General features: G+C 46.9%; 1 protein-coding gene across 10 annotated transcripts in view; it reads right to left on the bottom strand.

Moving 5' to 3' along the window:
- Nucleotides 1-25,203, bottom strand: part of NCKAP5 (NCK associated protein 5) — a 941,160-nt gene that overhangs the window by 40,993 nt on the left and 874,964 nt on the right. For 9 of the 10 annotated variants that reach the window (XM_059704629.1, XM_059704625.1, XM_059704622.1 and 6 more), the window contains 2 exons: nucleotides 20,196-20,510; nucleotides 17,590-17,723 (listed from right to left, as the gene is read on the bottom strand). In XM_059704629.1, coding sequence (XP_059560612.1) covers nucleotides 17,590-17,723; nucleotides 20,196-20,510 — 449 coding nt within the window. The remainder of the gene's footprint in view (nucleotides 1-17,589; nucleotides 17,724-20,195; nucleotides 20,511-25,203) is intronic. The other variant, XM_059704632.1, reaches the window with a different exon arrangement.

The following is a 25,203-nucleotide window of genomic DNA, read 5'->3' as shown; positions in this document are numbered from 1 at the left end:
ACCAAGCCAGTATTATATGAAATACTGAAAGGTATCCTTTAAGAAGAGGAAGAAGAAGAAAAAGGTAAAGATAAAAATTATGAACAACAAATACATATCTATCAACAAGTGAATCTAAAAATCAAGTGAATAAATAATTTGATGAACAGAATAAACTGGTGAATATAATAGAATCAGGGGCATAGAAAGGGAGTGGACTGATCATTCTCAGGGGGGAAGGGGTGTGGGGGGTGCATGAAGAGACTGGACAAAAATCATACACCTATGGATGAGGACAGTGGGGGTTGGGTAAGGGCAGAGGGTGGGGTGGGGACCGGGTGGAGGGGAGCTTTGGGGGGAAAAAAGGAACAACTGTAATAATCTGAACAATAAAGATTTAATTAAAATAAATAAATCCTGCAATTAGGTGCTACTGTCATTTGATGGATGGGAAGCTGGACTCAGATGAGTTCAGAGATTCCACACATTATATATATTAATTCAAGTTTTTCTGACTCTGAAGCCTTCATAAACATTTGCCAGTATATCTGGTTGACCCATTCATTCAAACATTGATGCATTCATTCTCTCATTCACTATCTCAGCAAATGCTGAGTTACATATAAAAGAGAATTTTGGACTTTGTGTTGTTCTCCTGAGTGTATGCTGAGTGTAGTCTAGCCATAATCCATCAATACCATATTCTCCCTAGCTCTGTCATAATGTGCAACCCATATGGCGGACAGATCCTTCTTCCCTCTTCCTTCTTCCCTCAGTTAATTTCTTTTTTAACAATTAGAATTCTTTTTCATGGAATAACCTGATTTGTAATGTGGTGAGCCCCTAATTTCCTACCAATGGGGAGTCCAAGCAGAGGTTGAATAAGAATAGGAGGCATTCATTCATTCATTCATTCACTCATTCCTCAAATAAACATTGAGTGCCAGGAATTCTGAGACTATGACACCAACCAAATAAACAAAAATTCCTGTTCTTTGGGAGCTTACTTTGAAAGGAAAGGTAGATAAGACCACTTCTATGTTCTCTTCCAATGCAAAAGCCTTAGGTTATTAGAAGTGGGGAGAAGAAGCAGAAAGAGAGGCAAGTTGTTTGTTGTTTCTCAACAAAGGCCTTAGGACAGATTCAAGTTTAAGGGCAGATTCTGGGAGCAGTGAGTGCAGATCTAAGCCTGTTCCCATCCATGTTCTTTGCTGGTTCTCTGCTTACCTCTCAAATGCACTGGGCACACAGATCACAACCTCTGCCAGTTGGCACCACCTTTATATTATAAATCACTTATCAAGCCACATGACCTTCTGTTCCGCTAACTGCCTGTGGGGGAACACGGGCAATCACTGCAAGTCACTGCTCTCCACTGAACCTCTTTATTTCCCAGCTCACTCACTTGCCCCCAGGAGAAACTCCCTCCTCCTTATGCCCACTCAACATGATTCTTCAAGGCCCATCCCAGAAGCCGCTGACTTCCTCACTACTTTATTCCTTTTGCTGGGGCCCCTGCTGATGCTCAGCCTCAGAGTCACAGATCATTCATTCACCCAGCTCTCCAACACACAAGCAGTAAGCCCTTTCTATGCGCTAGAGATTCAATATAAGAGGTCACAATTCTTGCCATTAAAAACCAAAATCAAGCGGGGAAGGCCACAAGGATAATGCTGATTTGGTGGTCATGGTAAGACTAGGGAAGTATGGCATCACAGAGCAGGGACATAAGCCTACATCTAGAGTTCTGACTTTGAAATGATCTCATCCATTTGAAATGGGAGAATAAGTCTTCATTTGGCCATTATGTGAAGTCACAGAGAAGCAGTTATGAGAGGGGATAAGCAGGCACTGATAGGGTAGGGGTCTCTGTACCACACTTTTGGGAACTTATTTATATGCTTCTGGTAGTGTTAATGCTTTCAAAATTTCCAGTTTCTTCTCACGACAAACAGCCTGTAAGCCCTCTGTGGGCAGGACCATGTCTCATGTTTCCTCTCTATTTCCCACAGCACCTAGTGATGATTCACGATGAGTCTGCAACAAAATCTGACTGAGCATTCTCCTAGCCATGGCCAAAGGGGAGGTGTCATTCTGCCTGAATGGCCTGGGAGCCTTCTCTTGCACACCCAACTTTCTTTCCTTGCCCATCTTCAGGCCTGCAATACAAGCCCTCCCCAAACCAGTCAGTAATAGGATAGCGCAATCCACGAACCACCCAGAGGCCCTTGGAAACAAAGGCATTCCTGTACATGGGCATGGCTCCCGTGATCATTTTTTCCTTAATTAGACCTGATGGCGAAGTGAGTGACAGCAAACTCCAGAATGTGCAGATAAAAGGCTCAGGCTAGGCGGTTAAATCATTGTCATGGATGAAACTGGGATCTTCTCATATAACCCAGTTACCAAATTGTCTCCTTCACAGCTGGTCATCAAAACAAACAAACAAAAACTGATTGATCTTCCATTTGCTAAATTATCTCTTTAAAATAAAACTGACTTGGAACAACTGGATAGTCAAATTAAATAAAAAGCTGGATCCATATATGAAGACAACAATCAAACTGTATGGGTAGAAGAGGAAGCATGGGGTGGGTTTATTTGTTTTATTTTTATAACATTTTGTTATAACTTGGGGAAGGGCTTGTCAAAAAACAGAAGACTGATGACTTTGACCACATGAAAATAAAATCTTCTACCCTGTTAAAAACATCACGAGTGACATGAAAAGCAAATGGAAAACTGGGAACAACATTTTCAGTTTGTATCAAAAACTAAGGAATACTCTCCCTAACTTTTAAAAAGCTCTTAGAAATTGAGATGAAAGAGACTAACAACCCAATAAAAAACTGCGTAAAGGTCACTAGCGGATGATTCACAGAGATAGAAACACAAATGACATTTAAATAGATTTAAACAACCTCACTCTTAATAAGAGAAATCAAATTCAAGCCACACTGGAAAATCATTTCTCCTATGGACGACTGGCAGAACACAAAAGTGTGAACTTAAATTTGTTGGCGAGACTTTGGGGAGCCAGACATGTCAATCACTGCAGGTGGATGTGAAAAGAGTACAACTCCTCCAAAAACACATATGCTTTCTGACTAATACTCCAGACTGGGACTCTGTTTCTTAGAAGACTAGTTACGTTAAGAATGCGCAGCCACACGATGTCGCTGTGAAAAGAGCAGGGAAGACTGTTGCCTAGTGACATGGGATGATCCCAGGATCTACTGGTAGATGGAAGAAAATAAAACAAGCTGCAGAACAGTGTATATGTTATGGTTCCTCTTGTCTATGAAATATATATTGGCATTCGTTTAGTTTGCACAAAGAAAGACTGGAAGGATGAACCAGAAACCAATAAAAATGGTTAAAATGGTTAACCTATATGGGGGTAGGGATGCAGAGTGAGGAGAGAGACTTCTGTGATCCAAACAATAAAATCAAAAATTTAAATGATACCTGAGAAAAACTCCAAGAATATCCTCAAATGGCAGAGACTACTGAATGTTGAAGCATAAAGCTTGACATCCAAGTCACTATAGCATTTGTTCAAGTGGTAGAACGCCAGGCCTGGGGGGATCTGGAAAATATCTAGCTTGACACAGGCTGGAAGGAGAGAAGGAGTACACTTGCTGGAGATCACTAGTAAGTTATGGCCAAAACTACACATGCTTACTTCAGGTTGGGTATCTGAGTCCTTGTGCACATTGCAAGGATTTCCTGGGCCATGGAACAATGTTGGCGTGGCTCTGAGCCTTCCCGAAAAAGTTTGACCCTTTAGCCTTTCCTTTCATGGAATCCTCACCAAACTCAGGAAGATACCTGGAGGTTGCTGGAGTGTGTGTGTGTGTGTGTGTGTGTGTGTGTGTGTGTGTGTGTGTCGGGGGGAGAGGGGCCATCCCAGGATGAAAACTGTCAAAGTGACATGATATAGCTAAGGATGGGCCAAACAAACCAAGATAAAAGGGGACAGAAGTTTAAAAAAAGTAAAAAAGATGCGGGTGGAAGCAGCACTCTTCACGATGCTTCTGGGGGCTCACAAACAGAGAAGCAAGCTGACTGGGGAGCTGGGAGCCAACCACTAACTTCTCTGCACAGGGTTGAGAGCCCACTTGCCCAATACCATGGGAAGGATGTGGTCTTCTTTTCTAATTAAAGTCCTTAAAGGGTGGGCTGATTTATTCATTTATAATAACATTTTTAGTCTAATTAAAAATGGAACTTTTCCCCAGATGACCTAGCCTCGCCATATTTCTGGTTCCCATGTAATTGAATCTGAAAATGATGCTGAGTGATAGCTTGGGATATTGCTTCTCATTGTGAAAACAAATAATAGGCAAGGAGAACACTGTTAGGCTTGTTTCGGGAAAATTTACATCAGTTCTTTCTTACTTCCACTACATTTTAACAGCAGATAAAGATAATATGATGTGTCCCTTAATGAAATTGTATAACCCTGGCTAATATATGAGGAAGGTGTACCTTTCTGGGGCTTTAGCTTCACCTTATTTTGGACCCCAGTGTGCAAGTTCCCTGGGCTCCCCTCCCCTCTTCTAATATCCTCAACCTCAAATTCCAGGAACTGTTCTGTCTCTCAGCCGATTTACCATAATACTTCTCATATTTATTTGGCACTGTGCAGGCTGCAAGCCTTATCCCATCTGTCATATCTGAGTCCTCCACAAGAGGAAGGCAGTGTGGGCACTGTGTGGCCAAGGAACTTAGGCTCAGAAAGGCTAACATTACTCATCTGGGATCACAAATCCTGTTCGCAGAGCCAGCACTAGACTCAGGCGTCCTAACTCCCAATGATGGGCATGCCGACCACACCTAGCCAAATGGCCATGGCTTTTGGGTTCCAGGTTCTAAGAGGTATGGGGAGAGCAGGCAGTTTTGTGATTCACTGCAGGATGCTGGACATTTTTCTTAGCAAAACTCCTGGGTTAGAAAGAAACCTGTTTTTGTTTTGTTTTGTTATTTTCCTGAGCTCATTTGCTTGGTTGTACAGTATATGTGTCTGTTCCTAGGTTTCTGGCTGGTTGGGGAGAGGCAGTTGGAATGGGAGAATATTGGAAATGGTCTCTTCCTTTATCCTTGAAATCCGAGAACAAAGCACTCTAAGCAATTTCCTCCAGCACCGCAAAGATCTGCACCTGGTGCTCTCCTGCTGCTCACTTTGATTACTCCTAGACTCTGCCTGAATCCCAAGCCCCTTCTTCCCCGCACCTACCCACTTCTCTAACACAGCTCCTTCTGCCACCTACCCACTTCTCTAACACAGCTCCTTCTGCCACCTACCCACTTCTCTAACACAGCTCCTTCTGCCGACCCGCATCCTTAGTTCCGAGACTGACGTTAATCTTCTAGGCTCAGCCATTCGGTGGGAAGAGGTCAGGCAAGGGAGCCTTTCCAAATGTCGCTGTGCTTTTAGCCAAACATGCAACTCTAAGGGCCCCAAGGAAACCCAAGCCCTGTCTACCATGTTCTTCCTTCATGCTTGACCTAACTGCACTTCACCTGCTTCACAGGAGCAGAGTGAGAGAGACCTGTTCTTGGGGTTCTTACAAACCTGTGGAAGATTTGCACCTCCTTGAGGCCCAGGTTCTCTAAGAGACAGAAATTAAATACTTGCAGCAGCCTCAAGTACTCTGTGCTGTGTCACCACTTCACACCTCCTAGCACTGGACAAAGGCACCATAACAGAATCCCAGGCCAAGTGTGAAAGGCCAGAGGAAGCATGAGTTTCCCTTTCAAAGCCCCTCAGGGACAAGCATCCTAACCATCCAAGGAGGTGCTGGCCAGGCCTGGGGCGCCTGCTGGGCAGGTAGCGGCACTGGCTGATATCACAATTTATCACAAATATTGACAGCTTGTCCCTCCCATCGGACATTTCTGATGCCTAAAGGTCAATCTGTTGGCTTCTTAGGGCACTACTGACATTCTGTGTAGGAGAACTTTTTATTGGAGCTCCCCTGTGATTGTAGGGTGCTTAGCAGCACCCCTGGGCTCTGCACACCCATAGCAGTTCCCCCCCACCCAAAAATGTCTTAGGCCACTGTCAGATGTCCTCTGGGGCACAGTCCCCCTGTTTGAGAGCCTGGGGGCTGGATGATCCAGTGTGAGCACTGGAGGTATTCCTTGGATTATGGGCAACCTCTACAAAAAGCCATCCTCCGGCAGGCTGTGGGCTGCCTGGGAGGCTTGCCAAGTTACACTTCCTTCTGCTGCCCCTGCCTGAGGCTGAGGGACACACACATTTTCCCAAATGAAATGTCATCTAATTCATTGCTCATGTGTTTAGCTTAGACCCATTGCCTAGCTTCCCTTTAGCCCTGGCAGCCACAGATTGCTCATTTGCACAGGACTAGGTATCATCTGCTCCCATGTGCCAACCAACAGCCAGGGTCTTGTTTTTTGCTTTGAAATTCTACTTTGCAAGCTCCTGCTTAAATGTTTCCCACTCCAATACATTTGAACTGGAGGTGGGTAGCCCTGGGGGTGCTGAGATAATGGTGGGGGGAGAGAGGGAGAACGTCCATAAAGAGTAACAAACTCCAGGGGGGCTCTTTTTCCTCCAAAATGTCTCATTAGGTCCCAGACATGGCCTTCTGCTCTCTGCATCCTGCAGTCCAATTTAATTGAGAGACGGCTTCACCACGCGCATTGCTCTTTCGACAGGAGGGTAAACTCGTTCTGTCCATCCTGACATTTGCTTTCTTAAGGGCCTCACAATATGCAGCTTAAATAATTGAACGCAGGTCACCTCACAGCCTCCCTTCTCAAGCCTGTCTGAGGCCCAGCGGGTTCTTGGTGATGGTTAGCTTCTGAGCACATGATTTTAGAAGCTAATAAGGTTTTTGTTTTGATTTTATTTAGTTCTGTTTTGTAATTGTGCATGACACTTCTCCCAACTAAACCCCCAACCTCAGCCTAGTGAAAACCTAGCCTGAACAGGTGAGAAGGCTGTGGGTTTTCTGACGGTGGACAGTGACAGAGAGAAATCTGAGACCCTGGTTCCGGTACATGTCATGGTCAGTACTTTCCATTTGTCTCCCAGCAAAGTGTAATGCTAGGAGACGAATCCCGTGTGTTTTATTGCACGTGTTCATTCTCATCGAGCTGGGATGAGCTTGTCAGATAAAGCAAATCTTTAAAAGGACCTAGTAAGAGAGAAGTTCCAGGAAGGACTAAAGATAATTCTTACCTGCAGTGTCCATTTTAAACAACAGGCTTCTCTGAGGGAACTGGGAGTGATTCTAATGACTATGGATTTAGTTGAGCCCAGTGCTGATTTTGCACATCATGGAGATTTGTCATCTTTAAGTCATGTGTCAGATGAATGCTTTAAAATACATGCAACTTGGTGTGAGTTCTCCATAATACAGCAAAATCTGATTGCTCTATTAATAGTGAAAGCCCTTGGCCTTGGGAAAGCAGGGTGGCCAAGTTTTTAACATTCAAAATTCATCATCTCTGTATAATTAGTTGTGAATCTCTAAACGTTCAAGCTGAGGAGTTAGCCAGGAACTGGAGCTGTTATCCTTCAGCGTCCCTCTTAATATTGTTCCACAGTCATCATTTCCTTGTGTTTTTCTAATTACTGCAAAACCAATTGTTTTTAACTCACCTGCCCCAGCTCTTTGTAATTTGTTGAATGTAATCACCTTCAAATGAGGAGAATGTACTCCTTGTTCAGGAAATTGGAGCCTGATTAGATGAGCATCATCGGGGGGCCCTGTTTGCTTGGCTTGCTTAGCCTGATTGATGCAATTTGAGGGCGGGGCTTAAGGAAGGAGGGGCTGCTGTTGAAAGTGAGCTCTGCAGTGCAGCGATCTGTAGACCCCAGTGGGCTTTAATTTGAAGTAAATTTATAAAACTAAAAAGAATTAGAAATTCTGGTTCTGTGGAGCCAACGCCATGGTCTTCGACAGTAGAATGCACCTGTTGAGGTACTAGAGCAGTGGTTCTCAACCTTCTAATGCCGTGACCCTTTAATACAGTTCCTCATGTTGTGGTGACCCCCAATTTCATTGTTACAAATTGAACATAATTAAAGCATAGTGATTAATCACAGAAACAACATGTAATTATATATGTGTTTTCCGATGGTCTTAGGTAACCACTGTGAAAGGGTCGTTCGACCCCCAAAGGGCTCGCGACCCACAGGTTGAGAACCGCTGTACTAGAGCATCTCCTCTCACACAGGTGCTTCAAGCCTGTGTGTCTGTGTGTGCGAAGCACCCAGAGAGCAGGGAAATGTCACTGACCTGCCTCAACCCCCAGTGCCCTCTGCTGGCCTGGACACAGAGTGAGGGATGAAGAAACCAAAACAAACTAATTTAGAGATCAACTCTCCTCTTTGCTTTTATTGTTTTTGCCAATCTTGTTTACCAACTAACCCATTCAATTTGGAGAATTTCAGAGATCAAGTATCAGAAAAGCACAGGATCTGAGCCTTTGTTTCTTTCAGATCTCAAGGGTGTAATGCATTTTCACCAATAAGAGTGACTCTGTGACTAAAATTCCCAAATTGGGGCAGAGATGATGAAAACCGAGCTGGGAGCATGGGGCCATTTACAAGAAACAAAACAAGATTCTGATATGTCTTCGACAGTCCCCATGAAAAATCATCAAAGAGTAAGCTAAAATTCAGCTTTCTTGAGAAAAATTGAAAAAAACACACACAAAAACCCAAAACAAATGGATTCTCTGCTTTCTCTAGCATAGTTCTCAGAGAAGGAGAAATGTCCTCATTCAGTTTCTCTCTGCAGCCACTGCTCTGGATCCTTCTGTCTCTGGACACGGAAAGGCCCAAATGAATGGTGGATGTGCACAAGGAGCTAATCAAGGCCTTACCCAGTCTCATGAGTTAGATACATTTTTATCCAGCATTTATTATATTTATTAAATACCTCTGATGTGCCAGACCTTGTGCGAAATGCAGCATATGAATGAGAAGCAACCTTGGCACGAATGAGAGAGCTGAAATGCAAAGAAGTAAGTATAATCTCAAGTACTGAGTAACAGAATTAAATATAGTGTTTTACAGAAGAGACAGGAAAAGTAATTGGGTGTTGCTGATGTAGGAACATCTGGGAAGACTTCCTGGAAGAGGTAAAGTCTTTCAGAATCTTACAGACTAAGTAGAATTACATGAAGGTTAGAGAAGAAGGGTGTTGGTCTGAAAGCCATTCCAAGAAGCAAGACCACAACAGCAAAGGCTTGGAGACCCCAACAGCAATCAGGTGCTCAGGACAGAGAGAATGTTTTGATGATGCATAAGGTAAAGACGGGAGATGGAAAAAGATGAGGTCAGAAGGGCTTTGTGAACCTTGCAAGAGGAGGAGATTGGATCCTGCCTGTGAGGCGTGGAGAGTCCTTAAAGAGTTTTACGCAAAGGGACTGATGGGACTCTGCACTTTGGTGGCAGCATGGACTTGACTGGCAGTGGGTTGACTGGAGCCAGGGAAAAAGGAGGACATGCTTGGTGTAGCCCGATGAAGGCGCCATGGCAGAGGAGCTAGAGAGGGGGCAGATTTGAGGAGCACCTGGGAGGGCGGCCCGCAGGACTCGGGACACCCGGCATTTGCAGGAAGAGTCGAGGAACACGCCCAGCTTCACAGCTGTACAGTTGTCCCTCAGTGTCCATGGGATTGGTTCCAGGACCCCCACAGACAGCAACGTGCACAGATGCTCAAATCCCTTAGATAAAATGCAGAGAACAGTGCATACCGTCTGGTCTGCCCTCGCATCCACAGGCTCCTGATGGAAGATGGTGTTTTTGGTCTGCAGTTGGTTGAATCTGCAAACGCATAACCTATGAATAAAGAGGACTGGAGGGCTGGCTGTATTCCTAAAGGGATGGCGAGAACACAGTTAAGACGAAACCTAAGAAGCAGAGGTTCTAGAGAGAAAAGGGGAGGTTTCAGATTGGGTTTCTGCCCAAGAGGTACCTAGCACGGCCGGCGATGGTGGTGAGCAGCCTGGCAGGTGAGTCGGAGGCTTGGGGAGAAGTCTGGACTAAGGATTATGTTACTTTCTATCAGCCAGGTCCCGCAGGGTTAGCTGGGAGAGATTCCTCCCCCTCCCTCCATTCTGAGATGGGCACTCACTGCCAATCCCTGCATCCTGCCCTGGTTCCCTCTGCCCCACTCTCTCCATCTCCATCCCTTGCTCATGCCTTCTCTGAGGCCCCACCTGCAGGCAAGGGGCAGGGATATTTGTATGGCCTGCCTGGCAAGTTATTGTGGGTAGCTCTGTGGAAACAAAGCCACAAAATTACTCCTGTCTGCACCCTCACCCGCTGGGCCACCAACCCAGATCCTAAATCCTGCTCCCAATGCTGACTCTGAGCTAGCAACCCGGACTTTTAAGGCATATTTCAAAGTCAAGCTAAAGAAACCGACCTTGAAAGAAAAGATGTATATTTACTTAGTGTTTTATGAGCCCGGAGGCAGGGTTTGGGAAAGCAGGTTGTTTTGTTTTTTGCCACATTTGGTGTGATTCAGGGAAGCAAGCGGACACGAGACACCAGGGTGGAGGGGTCGCAGGGCACTCTGTCTTGCAGGGAGGCCCCAGGCATGCTCTGAGGCAGGGTGCGTGGCTAGTGCCCAAGCAGCCAACGGGGAACAGGGTAACAAGGTGTGATCCCTGGGTGTACATTTCCTAGTAGGATAGATGGCCATTGTCAAGTGCCCTCTGTCACTGAGGGAAATTTCAGGGAACCAGGGAGGGAGCGCCTGTTTGAGAAAGAGCAACTATCTTGGAGAGCATCCAGCAAGACTTCAAGATCCGCCGGCAAATTCCATTCTGCAGGTTGGGACCTCTATTACAAATCCTTGTTACTTAAAGAGGGAATGGGGGCCGGGCAATCTCACTTTCACAGGCGCACGCCGTGAGAGCAGCAAAGCCGCGACCTGCCGGGAAGAAAATCTCCCCTGCACACCCAGGCACGACGCCATCCACTGTTTCCCTCCTAATTGTTTCTATTTTCCTTCCAGATCACCTTTGCCAGCACCTAAGAAGTCAGTGGTGCTCCCTGCACCTCAAATGCTTCTTCCTGGGGTTTGTCAGCAGCCAACAGGCGCCCACAGCCAGGCAGCTGTCTGTGAAGGTTTCCCCTTCCTGGCAGCCTGGCATCAACCAGGGCTGAGCAGTGCTCGGCTGGGTCGGGGACACTGTATGCAGATGACAGAACTCTGGTAACAGGTCCACTTTTATTATTTTATTTTTAAAAATATATTTGTATTGATTTCAGAGAAGAAGAGAGAGGGAGAGAGAGATAGAAGCATCAGTGATGAGAGAGAATCATTGACTGGTTGCCTCCTTCACACACCCGACCAGGGATTGAGTCTGCAACTTGGGCATGCGTCCTGACCAGGAATCGACGCTCAACCCCTGAACCATGGAGGTCTGGCTACAGGTCCACTTTTAAAGGCAGAGGGAGGGGCCTGCTTGCTGGCTGTGCAGCTGTCAGGGTTGCTCTGCCTGTACCTCAGGGTCTTATCCCAAGAAGCACCATCTGCCCAGGCGCTAAAGCGATTGAATGAAAGAAGGGATTTGCCACATAGGATAAGCAAAGTGAGTAGAGGGAGGAAACAGCTCAGGCCCAGGCTATCTTCATTTTCAGAAGACGGGGAGTGGGGGGGGGGGGTCGGGGGGGCAGGAATTCCCTGTTCACCAGGATCTATAGCCAACCTCTCATATTCATTCCTATTGCTTTGCACAGGGGTCTGAACAAAGCCATGGTAAAACAGGAACCCTGAAGTAAGTGCGCACATATTCTGGGTCTCCCTCGTTCAGAGTCAGTTTGGCTTACCTTGTTTCCTTTTACAAGATGTGTTCAAATTACCTTTAGACCATCTCTCCCTCCCCCTCTCTTCCTTCTCCCCACTCCCCACTGGAGCCCCATGGCCCAGGGAGAAACAGGCCACCAGATTGTTTCTCTTCTAGTAATAACCACATGTGGAATCATGAATACTCTCTCACATCTTTCTTCACCTGGCCCCTCAGGTACTACAGCCCCCTCTCTCTTCCTCCCTCACTGCCTGTTCCTGCTTCATCTCCTCTGCTGGTTCTTTCTTCCCTCCCTGACCTCTAACTCTGGGAGGAGGACACGTTCTCTTCATCAACACTCCCTCCCCTCCTGCTCCCTCTGGACCCAAGACCTTAAATGCCATCTACGTGGCTGACACTCAATTTTATGTTTTCAGCCCCGGCCTGATCTGCCAAACTCCAGACACACAGCCCACCATCTGCTCAACACCGACGCTTGCTTGCCCAGCCCCTCAAACTCAGTGCGTCCGAAGTTAACCATAAACTGCCTCCCAGCCCAAAACTCAGCATCTCCCTTTCAGGCAGCAGAGCCCTCCCTCCCAGGACCCAAACCCTGGAGCCATTGCGGACTGTGCTTTGCCTTCCACCCCAGCTACAGCAGTCAGTGAATGGGGTTGTATTTTCAATTAGATCTGGAATCAGACCATCTCACTCCTTGTGTGGTACAAGTCCTGTGTGGCTATTCATATTTAAGTTCAAGTTAATAATAATAATAATAATAATAATAATAATAATAATAATAAAGAGCAAAAAGGTGTGGCTCAAGAGATAACTCTTAGAAAAATTACAGCAAAAGTTACATTTAAAAATTCAGTTCCTTACTCGCACCAGCCACATTCAGGTGCTCATGGGCTCTGGCTGGTGGCTGGGCACTGCCATTGCCGAGGAGGGCTCTCTCAGCCAGGGCTGCCAGCCCCTCACTGTGAACACAGCCCAGCCACGGACAGCTCTTGCCTGGATGATGTAATAGCCTCTTAGTGGATCTTGCTTCTTCAGGTTTTACAACACGACAGCCAGAGTCATCCTTTTACAACATGGCTCTCAGAGTTGTCCAAAGGCCCCCACAGGTGTCTCTCAGAGAGGAAGCAATGGCCTCGGGCTGGCGATCAAGGCCTTCCCCGCTCCAGCCCTTTCGCCTGTCTGACCTCTACCTGCCTTGCAGGTTGCTCCCACAGCTGCGCTGCTGCCTGCTGCTCCTTCTCAAGGCTTCTGCCCTGGCTGTGCCCTCTGTCCAGAATGCTCCTCCCCGAGATCCTCCTGGGTCCTCCCTCTCCCCCTTCACCTCCACGGGAACCTCACCTCCTCAGTGAGGCTGTGGGACTGCTCCACTTTAACACTGCCCCTCCCGGCGCCCTCCCAGCGTCCTGCTCTCCCATACCACCTTGCTTTCCTATTTTTGTCCAAAGCTTTTATCTCTTTCATCACACTGGAAGCATTTCCTAGTTTATTACATGTATGTTTTAGTGTCTGACAGGAGTCTTTGTCCAGTTACTCACACAGGAGCCGGGCCTAACTGAGTGGTGTTTTAGAGCTGGAACGGGCCCTGGACAGCATTCTTGGATGGAGCAGTTGAGGGTCAGGGAGGGGGTGTTATTCACTGGACTCACGAGAGGTTCCAGGGAAGAGCTTGGACTAGGAGCTGGCCTGGCCCTAGGCGTCTTCACTGGGCAGACCTCACGACAGTGCAAGCCCTTCCCTTTTATCTGTCACAACCAGAGAGACACTGACAAACCAGAGACCTAATGGGGACAACAACCAAACTCTAACGCAGTGGTTCTCAACCTTCTGGCCCTTTAATATAGTTCCTCATGTTGTGGCCCAACCATAAAATTATTTTCGTTGCTAATTCATAACTGTAATGTTGCTACTGTTATGAATCATAATGTAAATATCTGATATGCAGGATGGTCTTAGGCGACCCCTGTGAAAGGGTCGTTTGACCGCCAAAGGGGTCGCGACCCACAGGTTGAGAACCACTGCTCTAATGTCAGTGGTGGTTGCCACTTTCTTCCTGGTGAGCCCTGGCAGGATGCAGCCTGGTCCTGCCTCTTGAGGGCTGGCAGGGAGCGAGGAGCAGAGTAGAGACCCCAGGTAATGGCTATTCACATACGCCATTCCTACCCTGACACGTCACAAACACCAAGGCTCTTGGGAAACTGGAAACACGCATGGTTGCTAGATCACATTTTCCCCTAAAGTTACATCAGTCTTGTTTAAGAAAAAAGTCATGGTTTTATCATATCATCGCTAAATTAGTATTGGAGAAAAAAAGTTGATTCATGCAGAAAGAATGCTGCTTTAGTGCATTATGAAAATACTAGAGGCCCTTTGCATGAAATTCTTGCACTCCAGGGGCTGGGTTGGGGAGTCCCTCAGCCTGGCCTGCACCCTCTTGCAGTCCAGGAGCCCTCGGGGGATGTCTGCCTGAGAGGTTAGGCCCAGGGAGCAGGCCTAAGCTGGCAGTCGGACATCCTTAGCCCTGTTATGGAGGCGGGAGAGGTTCCTGCCACCACTGCTGCACTCGCCAACCATGAGCCCCGCTCAGGGCTTCTGGCTGAGCAGCACTCTCCCTGTGGGAGTGCACTGACCAACAGGGACAGCTCCTGCATTGAGTGTCTGCCCCATGGTGATCAGTGCCCATCATAGCGACAGGTGGTTCCGCGGTTTGATCAATTTGCATATTAGCCTTTTGTTGTATAGGATTCCTGACAATCCAGAATAGATTAGAAGAAAGGCAGAGCCCAGACCACATTTTGTGTTGGGGCGCATCTGTCCTTCTGTGTGTACGGAATGCCATCTGAACACACATATTTTTTAGTGCCTCGGGATGATGACTTTTCTGCTGCCAATTCTGCTTCCGACAGGAATGGTGTGAGGGAATTTCACGCTCACAGACAGACCTGCTCACAATGGCGTGGCTGCAGGTCCAGCCTGTGATTGTCTCCAGGCTCACTGGGCGATTGGACTGGCCAAAGTATGTGATTAAGAACAAACTTATCTTTACAGCCATCCCTGCATTACCGAGAGAACTCAACTGGAGACTTTTTGGGAGATGCCAGATTTGGAAATAAAATCCTTACTGCACTGCAATGTCATGAAGATTATACCAGAAAACAAACTGATGTTCGCAGACACTCTTCTGTACGTGCCAGAAAATTAGATCTCAGGAGAGATGAGCTGAGAAGTGAAATCTCGGGGAGGGGAGGAGGCAGAGCACAGGGAAAGCACTTCGGTGGCTTCCCAGACAGAGGAGCCCCAGTGTCGCTGTGCTCGCCTGTGTTACCTGGGGTGGCACTCTGCACTGCTTTCACTAACTTGCCCCTTCCAGCTCCAAAACCATGATTCCCACAGCCCGGTCACTGTCACTATCCCTGCCACCATTGGCAGAATACGAGCACTTTCTGGGTCCCTTGTCCTAAATGAGTAACGTGAGACTGTTCAGATGATTCACACAAATCCAGCGCTGACAGCTGGATTTCCTGTGAGGAAACCCTGTGAGGATGTGGAACAGTTCACACCTGGCTGTTGCTGGTGCACAGAATGCCCTTCCCAATGCCCCCGCCCCCAGGAGTGACTGGGCTTGCCAGTCTGTCAATCAGCGGAGCTATAGTCAGGCCGGCACTAAGCCTCTGACCACACAGCACTGTCCCAGGCGCTGCACGTCCCTGCACCACTGCTCTGCGTTGGGTACACTTCTTTATGGGTCATATTTTCTAAAGTGCCTGTTAGAGTCGCTGTTCCAAACCTAATGGCTTATTTATTTAACTGATCTCGTTACAGGCTTTCAAGTATCAGAGGGTATGAAAAGGATCAACCTTGGGAACAAAAGAATAAATGTTTGCACAATTTGGAATATTTCTCCCAGCCTCTGGAAGGACAGGAGCTTTTAGGAAAGCACGCAACTGCTGACCCTGTATAACCCTCAGAGGCACTGACAGAGGCCAGGCTTAGGGACTCAGTCTCCCCTTTGCACACACACACACGCACACACACACACACACACACACACACACAGCCTGGCCCACCAGGTGTCACGGTGCTGTGATCAGTGCGTTCAGGAACTGTGGGGGTGGGTGGGTACTGTATGAACATTTCCCCTCTGTGCACACAAACAGAATACTGGGTCTAGGACTGCAGCTCCTGGGGGGGGGGGGGGGCTCAGGGTGTTGGGCCTCTGCCCTGTCAGAGCCCATGATTCCCCATCTTCCAGGCACATGTATGCGACGGGTCTCCCAAGTCCATATGGGAGTGTCACTTGTTTGGAAATTACAAAAACACATTTTAGCATGTGAGCTCTTTCAGCCATGGTTATAAATTCAAGCACTTATTCCACCCTTTATTCTCTTAGTCATTTACTCATTCATCCACCCATGTAACAGGTGCTTATCGATAGCTACCCTGTGCCAAGCCGTGTGCTAGGTTCTGGGGGTACAGAGCTCAGTACAGAGATTTCAATAGCAAGGATGATGTCTATTAAGGATGATAAGTCTACAGATAGTGGTTCCAGGGGAGCCTCATGGCTAGTGTTCCTGAAGGACCCCAGGAACACTTTCTGGGTATAGAGAGATGCATGTTTTCATCCCTCCATTCAATAAGCACTAATGGAACCAGCTGCTGTGCCGGGAGCTGGAAATCCAAAGCTAACTCTTGCTTCAAACTTTCCTTCCCTGGCAGTCAATGAACTGGAGTTCTGAGTTCCACGTCGTGGTGGTGACTCTTACAAGACAGGCAGGATTTCCAATGGGCAGAGCCAGCGGGAGATGAGGGGGAAGGGGACCCCTGAGAGGTATGTGTTTGGGGGATAGGAATGTTGGGTGAGGAGTTCCTGCCAGCACATGTCGGGGAGGGCAGCACTAAACAATTCTCTCTTTCTTGGAATTGCCCGGACTGCTTTGCCACTATTACCACCTGTTGTTGCTAAACTACTTCCCCATCCAACTCTGGGACTCTTTTAGGGTTTTAATACAGGACTTGGAGAGCCAAAGGCAACAGAGCAGGAAGGTCCCGGAAGGGCCAGGAGGTCTGGTAGTTGGTCCTTATGTCCTTCCTCCCACCCTTCACTGCTGGGTGCCACCGAAGACCCTGAAGCGGGCCAGGCCCAGGGCAAGCTGAGAAATAGTGAGCAGGTTGGATGAGGGCCAAGCAATGAGCCGAAACGGGAAAATGGGAGGGGCTATAGAAGGGGATACCAAGTACCCAGAGGGAGGCCTGAGGAATCCCTGAGCCATGAGCCCCCCCCCAGGCCTCTGTGTGCCATCTCAGGGTGATGAAGAGCCCACAGCACAAATGATAGAGATTAAAGAAACGCAGGTCTCACTGTCCCTGGCAAGTCTTTCGACTATGACCACTCCCAGGCCTCAGTTTATTCATCCCTAAAAGGAGTCTAATCAAACCTGCTTTACCTGTCTCATAGGGACAAGGTAAAGGTTGGAGGAGCTGAGGAGACAATGGGAAAATATCATCCAATCATTCTAAATGGTGCTCCTAAGCCTGGGAGAGCAATGCCTGCTGCGCCACGTCTGGTCGGGGCAGAGCCCCCATCCCTCAAGCATCTGAGTACAGATGGGTGAAAGCACTTTGGATCCTGCCCGAGAGCCCGTGGTGTTACTTAATTCAGGGGGGAAAGGGAGCCTTGGCCTACGTTTTTACTCACTGAACCAACAACAAATCTGACTTAAAATTAACTCTTCACCAAGTGTTTCAGGAGTTCACTCTTCACAATCAGGACCAACGGGTGGAGGCTGCCCGCCTGTTGGCCTCCCTCACCTGGGTGTCCGCAGGGGGGTCTTCACCCCGCCAGTCTGGAAGCAGCTCCCTGGCCAGTGTGTTCTCAGCACATACTGACGAGCAGGTCTGAGGCCGTGGCTCGGCGTCATTCTGCTTTTGGGAATGGATTTTTCCTAAATGAGGAAATGTATATGAAACTACAGTCAGCTTCCTTCAACTCTATGGAAATGTAGGGAGGGGGGTGGGGGAGATATTCAGAAATAATAAGAAAGGTCCCAATGTGGTGAAAGCTGCACTTTCCAGCATTCTTCCCCCTGCAAGTCCATCCTAACAGACATGTCTGCGTAGTTCTGCATGTCCAAAGAGAATGTCCACTTTGGAAACCAAGGGCAAGCTGTCCTGGGACCACTTTGCCATGAAATGCTGATAAGCTCTGCATGTTAAGAAAGGGTTCAAGGGGAAAACTGGGGAACACTGGTTATTTATCAAATAGTGTTTTTCATCAAATGTCTAACAGGTTCCCTTTTTGGAGCGCTTCTCAGAGCCTTCATTGTGCTAATGGGGACAGTCATAACTTCCCAAGGGAGATTTAAATAAACAGCCTTTCCCAAACATACGTGAGCAGGGAACCCTGATTTTCCTAGAATACCTGTGAAGGTCATTTTAAAAGATGTGGTTTGGGCAACCTCGCTCAGAGGCCCTTAAAAATCCTGCAGGGCCGGACTCCTCAAGCTTTGATTTGCTTTGTGCATCCACTGAGCTCTTACTAATTAAACTGCAGATTGTGATTCAGTAGGTTTGGAGCGGGGCCTGAGATTCTGCATCTCTGACAAGTTCCCGGATGCTGCTGCTGATGTTGGCCATGGACCCCATTTTGAGGATCGAGGATGTACTTAGCAGAGATGGAAGAAAGGAAGGCCTCTATTTCCCATCAGAGTAGATCAACCTGCAGAGTGTATTCGTTCTCATGCCAGGAAGGGGAGGCTGCAGTGATCCTCCGGCCTCAGTGGTTATCAACGGGACAGGCTGGGCTAGCCTCTCAACAGCGTTTTGCTTGTGAGCAGAAGCAAAGTAATTGTATTTCCATCAGCACTGTGAGATTTGTACAGTTACTTCCATTTTTGACATGGAGATAAGAGAAAAACCAATTCAAATGCATGCATTAAGGAAGGAGTGATTGCCCTAAACCACTTGCCTTTCATTGTAGCTGGTTCTTCATTCTTTAATTTTTAAAATGAGTAACCAATGGCCACAGACAAAAGAGAGCCCTTGGAAAACTGGCCTAAGAACCACACTGACAATATCAATTGGCAGACAGGAAGCTCCAGGGTGCGCAACACCAAAGTCTCCCTCCCCATGTCGACCTCGCTCTTGACCATATACTACTTTTTTACAACTCTTCATGACAATTTAATTAAGACACAAACCTTAGGAAACTGGTGAATACCTGCAGCAAGATCAGAACAATCTCTTTCCTATCCCCTTCTTATGAAGCAATTCAAGGCTTGCAGTTTCTATTCAATTTGTTATAATGACAGTGTTTAATCATGGCGTCTACTCGGCAGCCAGCTGCTGAATTGAGGTCACACATGTGACTATTCAGGCATGGAGCACAATCTATAACTAAGATTTCGCCCCTGAGTCTCTGGAGGCGGTGTCATTAATTAACAATGCATGTATTTCAAAAATAATATGCATTCTGGCTTTTTAAAATGTAGCCTTGGCTTGAAATAAGCAGACGTTTGCAATGAAACATTCATGGCAGTTAGTATTACAATGAGAAGGAAGGACTCAGCCATGGGAATAGCTCAATCACATCGAATCAAAGATGTTTAATTAAAAGTCTTCTTTTCTAATTTTTCAGGAGCCTCTAATATAATCTCTACTTGTGGTTCCTTTCTCAGCATCCAATAATAAAGGCAAGTCTTCAGAGTTCTATTTCATATGCTTACGCATGTCACAAGTGCAACATGATCCATACAAGTTAAAAATTGTGCAGTGTCACCTTGAGCTGCAATAAATATTTTTAATCTTGAGGGGCCAATAAAAAAACTTTGACCCTTAGCCTGGTCCTATCTTTAATCATGAAAGACTGTTTCAAATGACAGCAGCCGAAGATGGTACTTCTTCATGGGAAGGCTCACACCGCTCTACTGCAGTGAATCTACTGCTGATGCATCCAACTAAGATTTTATAGTTCAGCATATACACATATTTGAACAGGATAGGATTATATCAGAAGACAGTTTCTGGTTAGAGGGCAAGCAGCATTTCAGTTAAATTTATGTCGAGTTTAAATTATCTATAATCAGAGTTAAGTTTTAAAAGATAAAAGCCCATGCGCATGTTGTGTTTTTTTTTCTTAATCAATTTACATATCCATATCCCTGTGCTTACATGCTTGCCTCCTTTATATGTATGTACAACTCCTTCCCATAATGCTAAGAGCAGGTAATGTTTAATGCTTGTCTTACATTTTGGTGGAGGACATGCAGGGCTTTCCATGGGACCACATGTCCACCGGGCAGAGGTCACTCACTGACTTCCCGGCGGAAACTTTTTCTGCGGCATGTTTTCCATTTTGTCAGCAAGTGCATGATTTGAGTAGGAAAACAATCTAATTTGGAAGGTAATAGGCACTTTACCTGAGGCGGCTGGTTTGGGGAGGCGACTCTGCAGAGGCCGCGTCCCCCTGGCAGTCATGGTGGGGTCGGACGTGGAGTGAGCGATGGCGTTGTCTGCAAAGTCCTGGCTGTCGGCGGAAGAAGGCACTTCTCGTTCAAGGGTTTGGGCTCGGATGGAAGGGGCTGCACAAAGGACTGGCTGGAGGCACAGGTCAGGCTCGGTGTCCCCTGAGGGGTCTGCCTGGCATATGTACCGTCCGGCTGAGCGAGTCCCCGAGTCTGGGAGTGGGAACGTTCCGATCCCACTGTCGAGGGTCCTCATCTGGCAGTTGGATTCTGGACAGAGTAACAGAGTGAGGGTTAGAGGTGGCTCCCATAAAGGAGAAAGGGTCCTGGCATTGGGTGTGGTCTAGAGGAAAGGGGACCCCTAGAAGGAGGAAGCACTATTCCTGCTGAAGTAAATTTTCAGGGAGTGGCATGAAACAGACATTTAATTGAACATGAACATATTCCCTTCACATAACACGAGGTAAGAAGGCTGCCTTTACTGGCAGCAAGAGTCACATGCGCATATAACCTGATGGTTCTCCAGATTATAATAGGAAAAGAACAGTTGTTAGAGACATAAAAATTATTTTTGATCACCCTTCTTTCAATTGGGGATCCTATGACTTCAACCAACCAACCAAGTGGAATGTATTAACTGAAATAAGAGTAATGAGCACACATAACAAACTGATGTCCCAGCAAAGGCCACTGTGCATCCCCCTTGCATGGTTCATCATCCATTCGGCTGTTAACTGAGTCTGTGGCCTCTCAATCTGATTGTGAGGATGAGTGACTCACAGGTTATAAGATCATCCTGGAGTTATCGTGGTAACATCACTTACCATGTGGACTTCACTGGACCCAATGCCATTTGTTGTCGGACTGAGAAGACCACAGAACCGCTTTCTGTCTTTCACTCACACTGTATGCCCTGACAAACTCACTGGTACCTTTTCTGATGTCTTGTCATTCCCAGGGACCCCACTCTTCCCTAAACCAAATTAAGTTGATTTCATCATAGGTGGGTGACATATTCTGCTAATTATATCTCATCTTCACAAATACATTACCTGAAAAAATTATTACATATTTAATTTCTAAAATGGTGGTGTGGATTATCCAACCTAATGAGATAGCTTCCAAGATCTGGTTGTCACCCCACAGGCTTCCCGTTTATAGGATAAGCTTAGAATGAAACATCCTTAGTAAAGTTTATGCCAGCATCTTACACATTTAGGACTGGGAAGAGGCACAACACAGCGTTGTGTTCAGCACGGTAGGGAATATCACAGAATACAATGTAATCTTCGCGACAAGAGGCTCAACAGCTAGCATTTCTGTGGTGCTTTGTGGAGCAGTGGCTTGGGGTGTGGTCTCTGCCTATAACTGTGTGAACCCCTACAGGAGATCCGGAACCTCTCAGGTGTCAGGTTCCTTATCAGGCTGCCGTGAGAACAAAAATGTGTTCACCATCGAATTTCTTGAACTCAGAATGCTATCTAGCAGAGCTGAAAGAATGAAAAAATGAATGCTATATACAAAATGCTTAGTATATTTATTAGCATATATCTGATAGGTCTATAGTTTATCTTTCACTACCTTTCTCATACAATCTCATTTGATGTTCAACAATTAGTATCTGAACTCCAGAATCTGCCCATTCCCCACCCGAAACCTCTTTGCTCTGAGTAGAATTCTGCCAGTGTCCTAACACTAAGGCAAAAGTAAAGAGTTGGCATTTATAGATTCTAGTAGGTTTGGTGCTTGATTTTGGAAGCCCTAGGATGATGAGGTCCATGTCAGAAGAGAGTCTAGTCTCCATAGGGATATTTGTAGGAAGATGCAGCTAGCCTTTCTCCAGTGTGGTGCCATTTGGCTATCTCATACACTGTCACACCTGAGGCTGGCCATGGACTGCAGAGCCCTGAATCACAGGGCCATGGTTTGAGACTCCCCCAGGATCACAAGGGCCAAGTTTGAGACGCCCTCATTTCAGGGCCTCCAACTGGTCAGCTTTACTCTCAACCAGCTTTACAGATGATTCATTATCTCTCCATTCATTTTCTCCTCCCTCCGTTAAGGAGACTTCACTGTCACAGAATGGCTTTTTGGAAAAAGGATCGGCTGTTTGCATGGGGAAGTGTTACCAGAGGAGTTCATAAAGAAAGACCCTGCTATTCAGAATTCAGTGTCCTTTATGTTAGCCTAGATCGGTGGTTGGCAAACTGCGGCTCTTTGGCCCCTTGAGTGTGGCTCTTCCTAAGCCTTAGGAGTACCCTAATTAAGTTAATAACAATGTACCTATCTATATAGTTTAAGTTTAAAAAATTTGGCTCGCAAAACAAATTTCAATCGTTGTACTGTTGATATTTGGCTCTGTTGACTAATGAGTTTGCCAACCACTGGCCTAGATATACAACGCTCAGATTTAGTACATCACATGTTGTACTCGGGCAATTCTAAATGTCTGGACTATTCTAGTTTCACATAGAAATGGATCTTCCGATAAGGCGGAAAATGGCGACCAGCAGGAAGGTAGGGAGGGAGAGAGTGTGAGAGCGCAAGGAAGTGATAGAGGAGTGTGTGGACGTGTGTGGTGTGTGTGTATGAGCTAGGGACAGTTAGATTCTGCTGGTCTTCTAAGGGGCTGCTAAACCAGGCAGTCTTAGGCGGCAGAGTCCCGCTCCCTGCACGGATACTCCTGGGCGGCCAACACAGGCACAGCAACTATGCCATCTTGGGAAACAGAGCTGCTTGACACTAGGATCCTGGCCTCCGCACCACCTAGTCTGATCTCAGATGCAAACCAGGACCCTACAGCCACTGGGGACAGAGACCTGTGACCACAGCTATAGACCTGCTGACACCAAAAGTTCAGAAATCCCCGCGGCAGATCCGTGAGTAACAGAGCCCATCCCCACTTCCCGCAGGCTCGCGGGCAGCACCAGAGTAACTAACTGATAGACCCACCCCTTGCCAGGGCCTCAGCACTGCAGGAACTTTGGCCTGGAAGTGCGCGAGCACCTTGGAACTGATCCGGTGTAGGGCCGGGTTCAGGAGTCCGGGCTGGGAGCAAACGCGCGAACACAGGGAACTGATCATAGGCGCACTGCCGGCTTCGGAGCCCTGAGCACTGCTGGCTTCGGAGCCCTGGGCTGGGAGCAATCACACGAACACTGGGAACTAGTCCTGCTTACACTGCCTGCTCCAGGAGCCCAGGGCTGGGAGCAAACACGCGAACACCAGGAACTGATCCTACACACACTGCCGGCTTCGGAGCCCTGGGCTGGGAGCAATCACACAAACACCGGGAATTTGTCCCGCGTAGCACAGGCCCAGGGACCCCGATTCTCTGGGCAGGAGGCAGCACCAAGCACCAGTGACTTGACTGTGTTTCTTATCACCTGCGCCTGAGATCCTGATTCCCTGTGCATTCATACTAAGAGCCAGTGACTCCAATTCCTGGTGCAAGGGCACACAGGGACCCTGATTCTCAAGGCGAGGTCGCGCGAAGCAACAGAGACTCTGATACTGGATTCTGGGGGAACTCTGACTCCTGGCGCACGCTAGGGGGCTCTGGTTTTCAACACGCTCCAGGGGGGTCTCTGTTTCAGCACGGTGCAGGCAGGGTCCCTGATTCTAAGGGCGCATACGAGGCCACATTGAGCTCTGAAAACACTGACCCTGAGCGAGCCTGGTTCCCACCAACCCAGAACAACCACACATCTTAGTGTCAGAGCTCTTCTGTGACACTAGGGTGGTGGGAGGCTCCCACTGCACACGGCCCAGGCCCACGCAACTCGACGTTTGAACCATCGGGAGATAATCAGAATGAAGAGACGACACAACACCCAGAGGAAAGACAATGAGGAGTCGCCAAGAAAGGAAATTAATGAAGTTGAAGCATGCAACATGACAGAAAAAGAATTCAGAATAATGGTTGTACAATTCATTCACCGGATGGATGAGAAAATCAACAACCTATGCAAGAATCAGGAAGAAATGAAAAGTGATATAGCTACAATCAAAAACACCATGGAAAGTTGCAACAGCAGACTAGAAGAAGCAGAGGACCGAATTAGTGAGTTAGAAGATAAGGCAGAGAAACAAGCTCAATCTGAACAACAACTGGAGAAAAAAATTAAAAAGCAGGAGGAGAGCCTAATGGAGCTTCGGGACAACATGAAACGAAGTAACATACGCATAATAGGGCTGCAAGAAGGACAAGAAGAGCAGCAAGGATTAGAAAATCTATTTGAAGAAATAATGTCAGAAAACTTCCCAGATATGGGGAAGAAAAAAGTTACACAAGTACAGAGTCCCAGGCAAGATGAACCCCAAAAGACGTGGACCAAGACATGTCATAATAATGATGGCAAATGTACAAGACAAAGAGAGAATCTTAAAGGCTGCAAGAGAGAAACAGAGAGTTACCTACAAAGGATTCCCCATCAGATTATCAAATGATTTCTCAACAGAAACGCATCAGGCCAGAAAAGAATGGACAGAAATTTACAAAGTGATGCAAAGCAAAGGACTGAATCCAAGAATACTCTATCCAGCAAGGCTATCATTCAAAATTGAAGGGGAAATAAGAAGCTTCACAGACAAAAAAAGGCTAAGGGAGTTTATCACCACCAAGCCAGTAATGCAAGAATTGCTAAAGGGACTGGTGTAAAAAAAAGAACTAAAAAGCCCAGAAAGAAAATAGCCACAAAAAAATAGAAATGGCTACAAACAAGTACCTTTCAATAATAACTTTAAACGTAAATGGACTAAATGGTTCAATCAAAAGACATCGAGTGGCTGAATGGATAAAAAAACATGACCCATATATTTGCTGTCTACAAGAGACCCACCTCATTAGAAGGGACTCACACAGACTGAAAGTGAAGGGATGGAAAAATATCTGTCAGGCAAATGGAAATGAAAAAAAAGCTGGGGTAGCAATACTTATATCAGACAAAATAGACCTCAAAGT

This window comes from Myotis daubentonii, chromosome 7 (genome assembly GCF_963259705.1).
Source record: "Myotis daubentonii chromosome 7, mMyoDau2.1, whole genome shotgun sequence".
In the NCBI taxonomy this organism is placed as follows: domain Eukaryota; kingdom Metazoa; phylum Chordata; class Mammalia; order Chiroptera; family Vespertilionidae; genus Myotis; species Myotis daubentonii.
The sequence above is the reverse complement of the archived record's forward strand: the minus strand, read 5'-3'. Positions and strand labels throughout refer to the sequence as shown.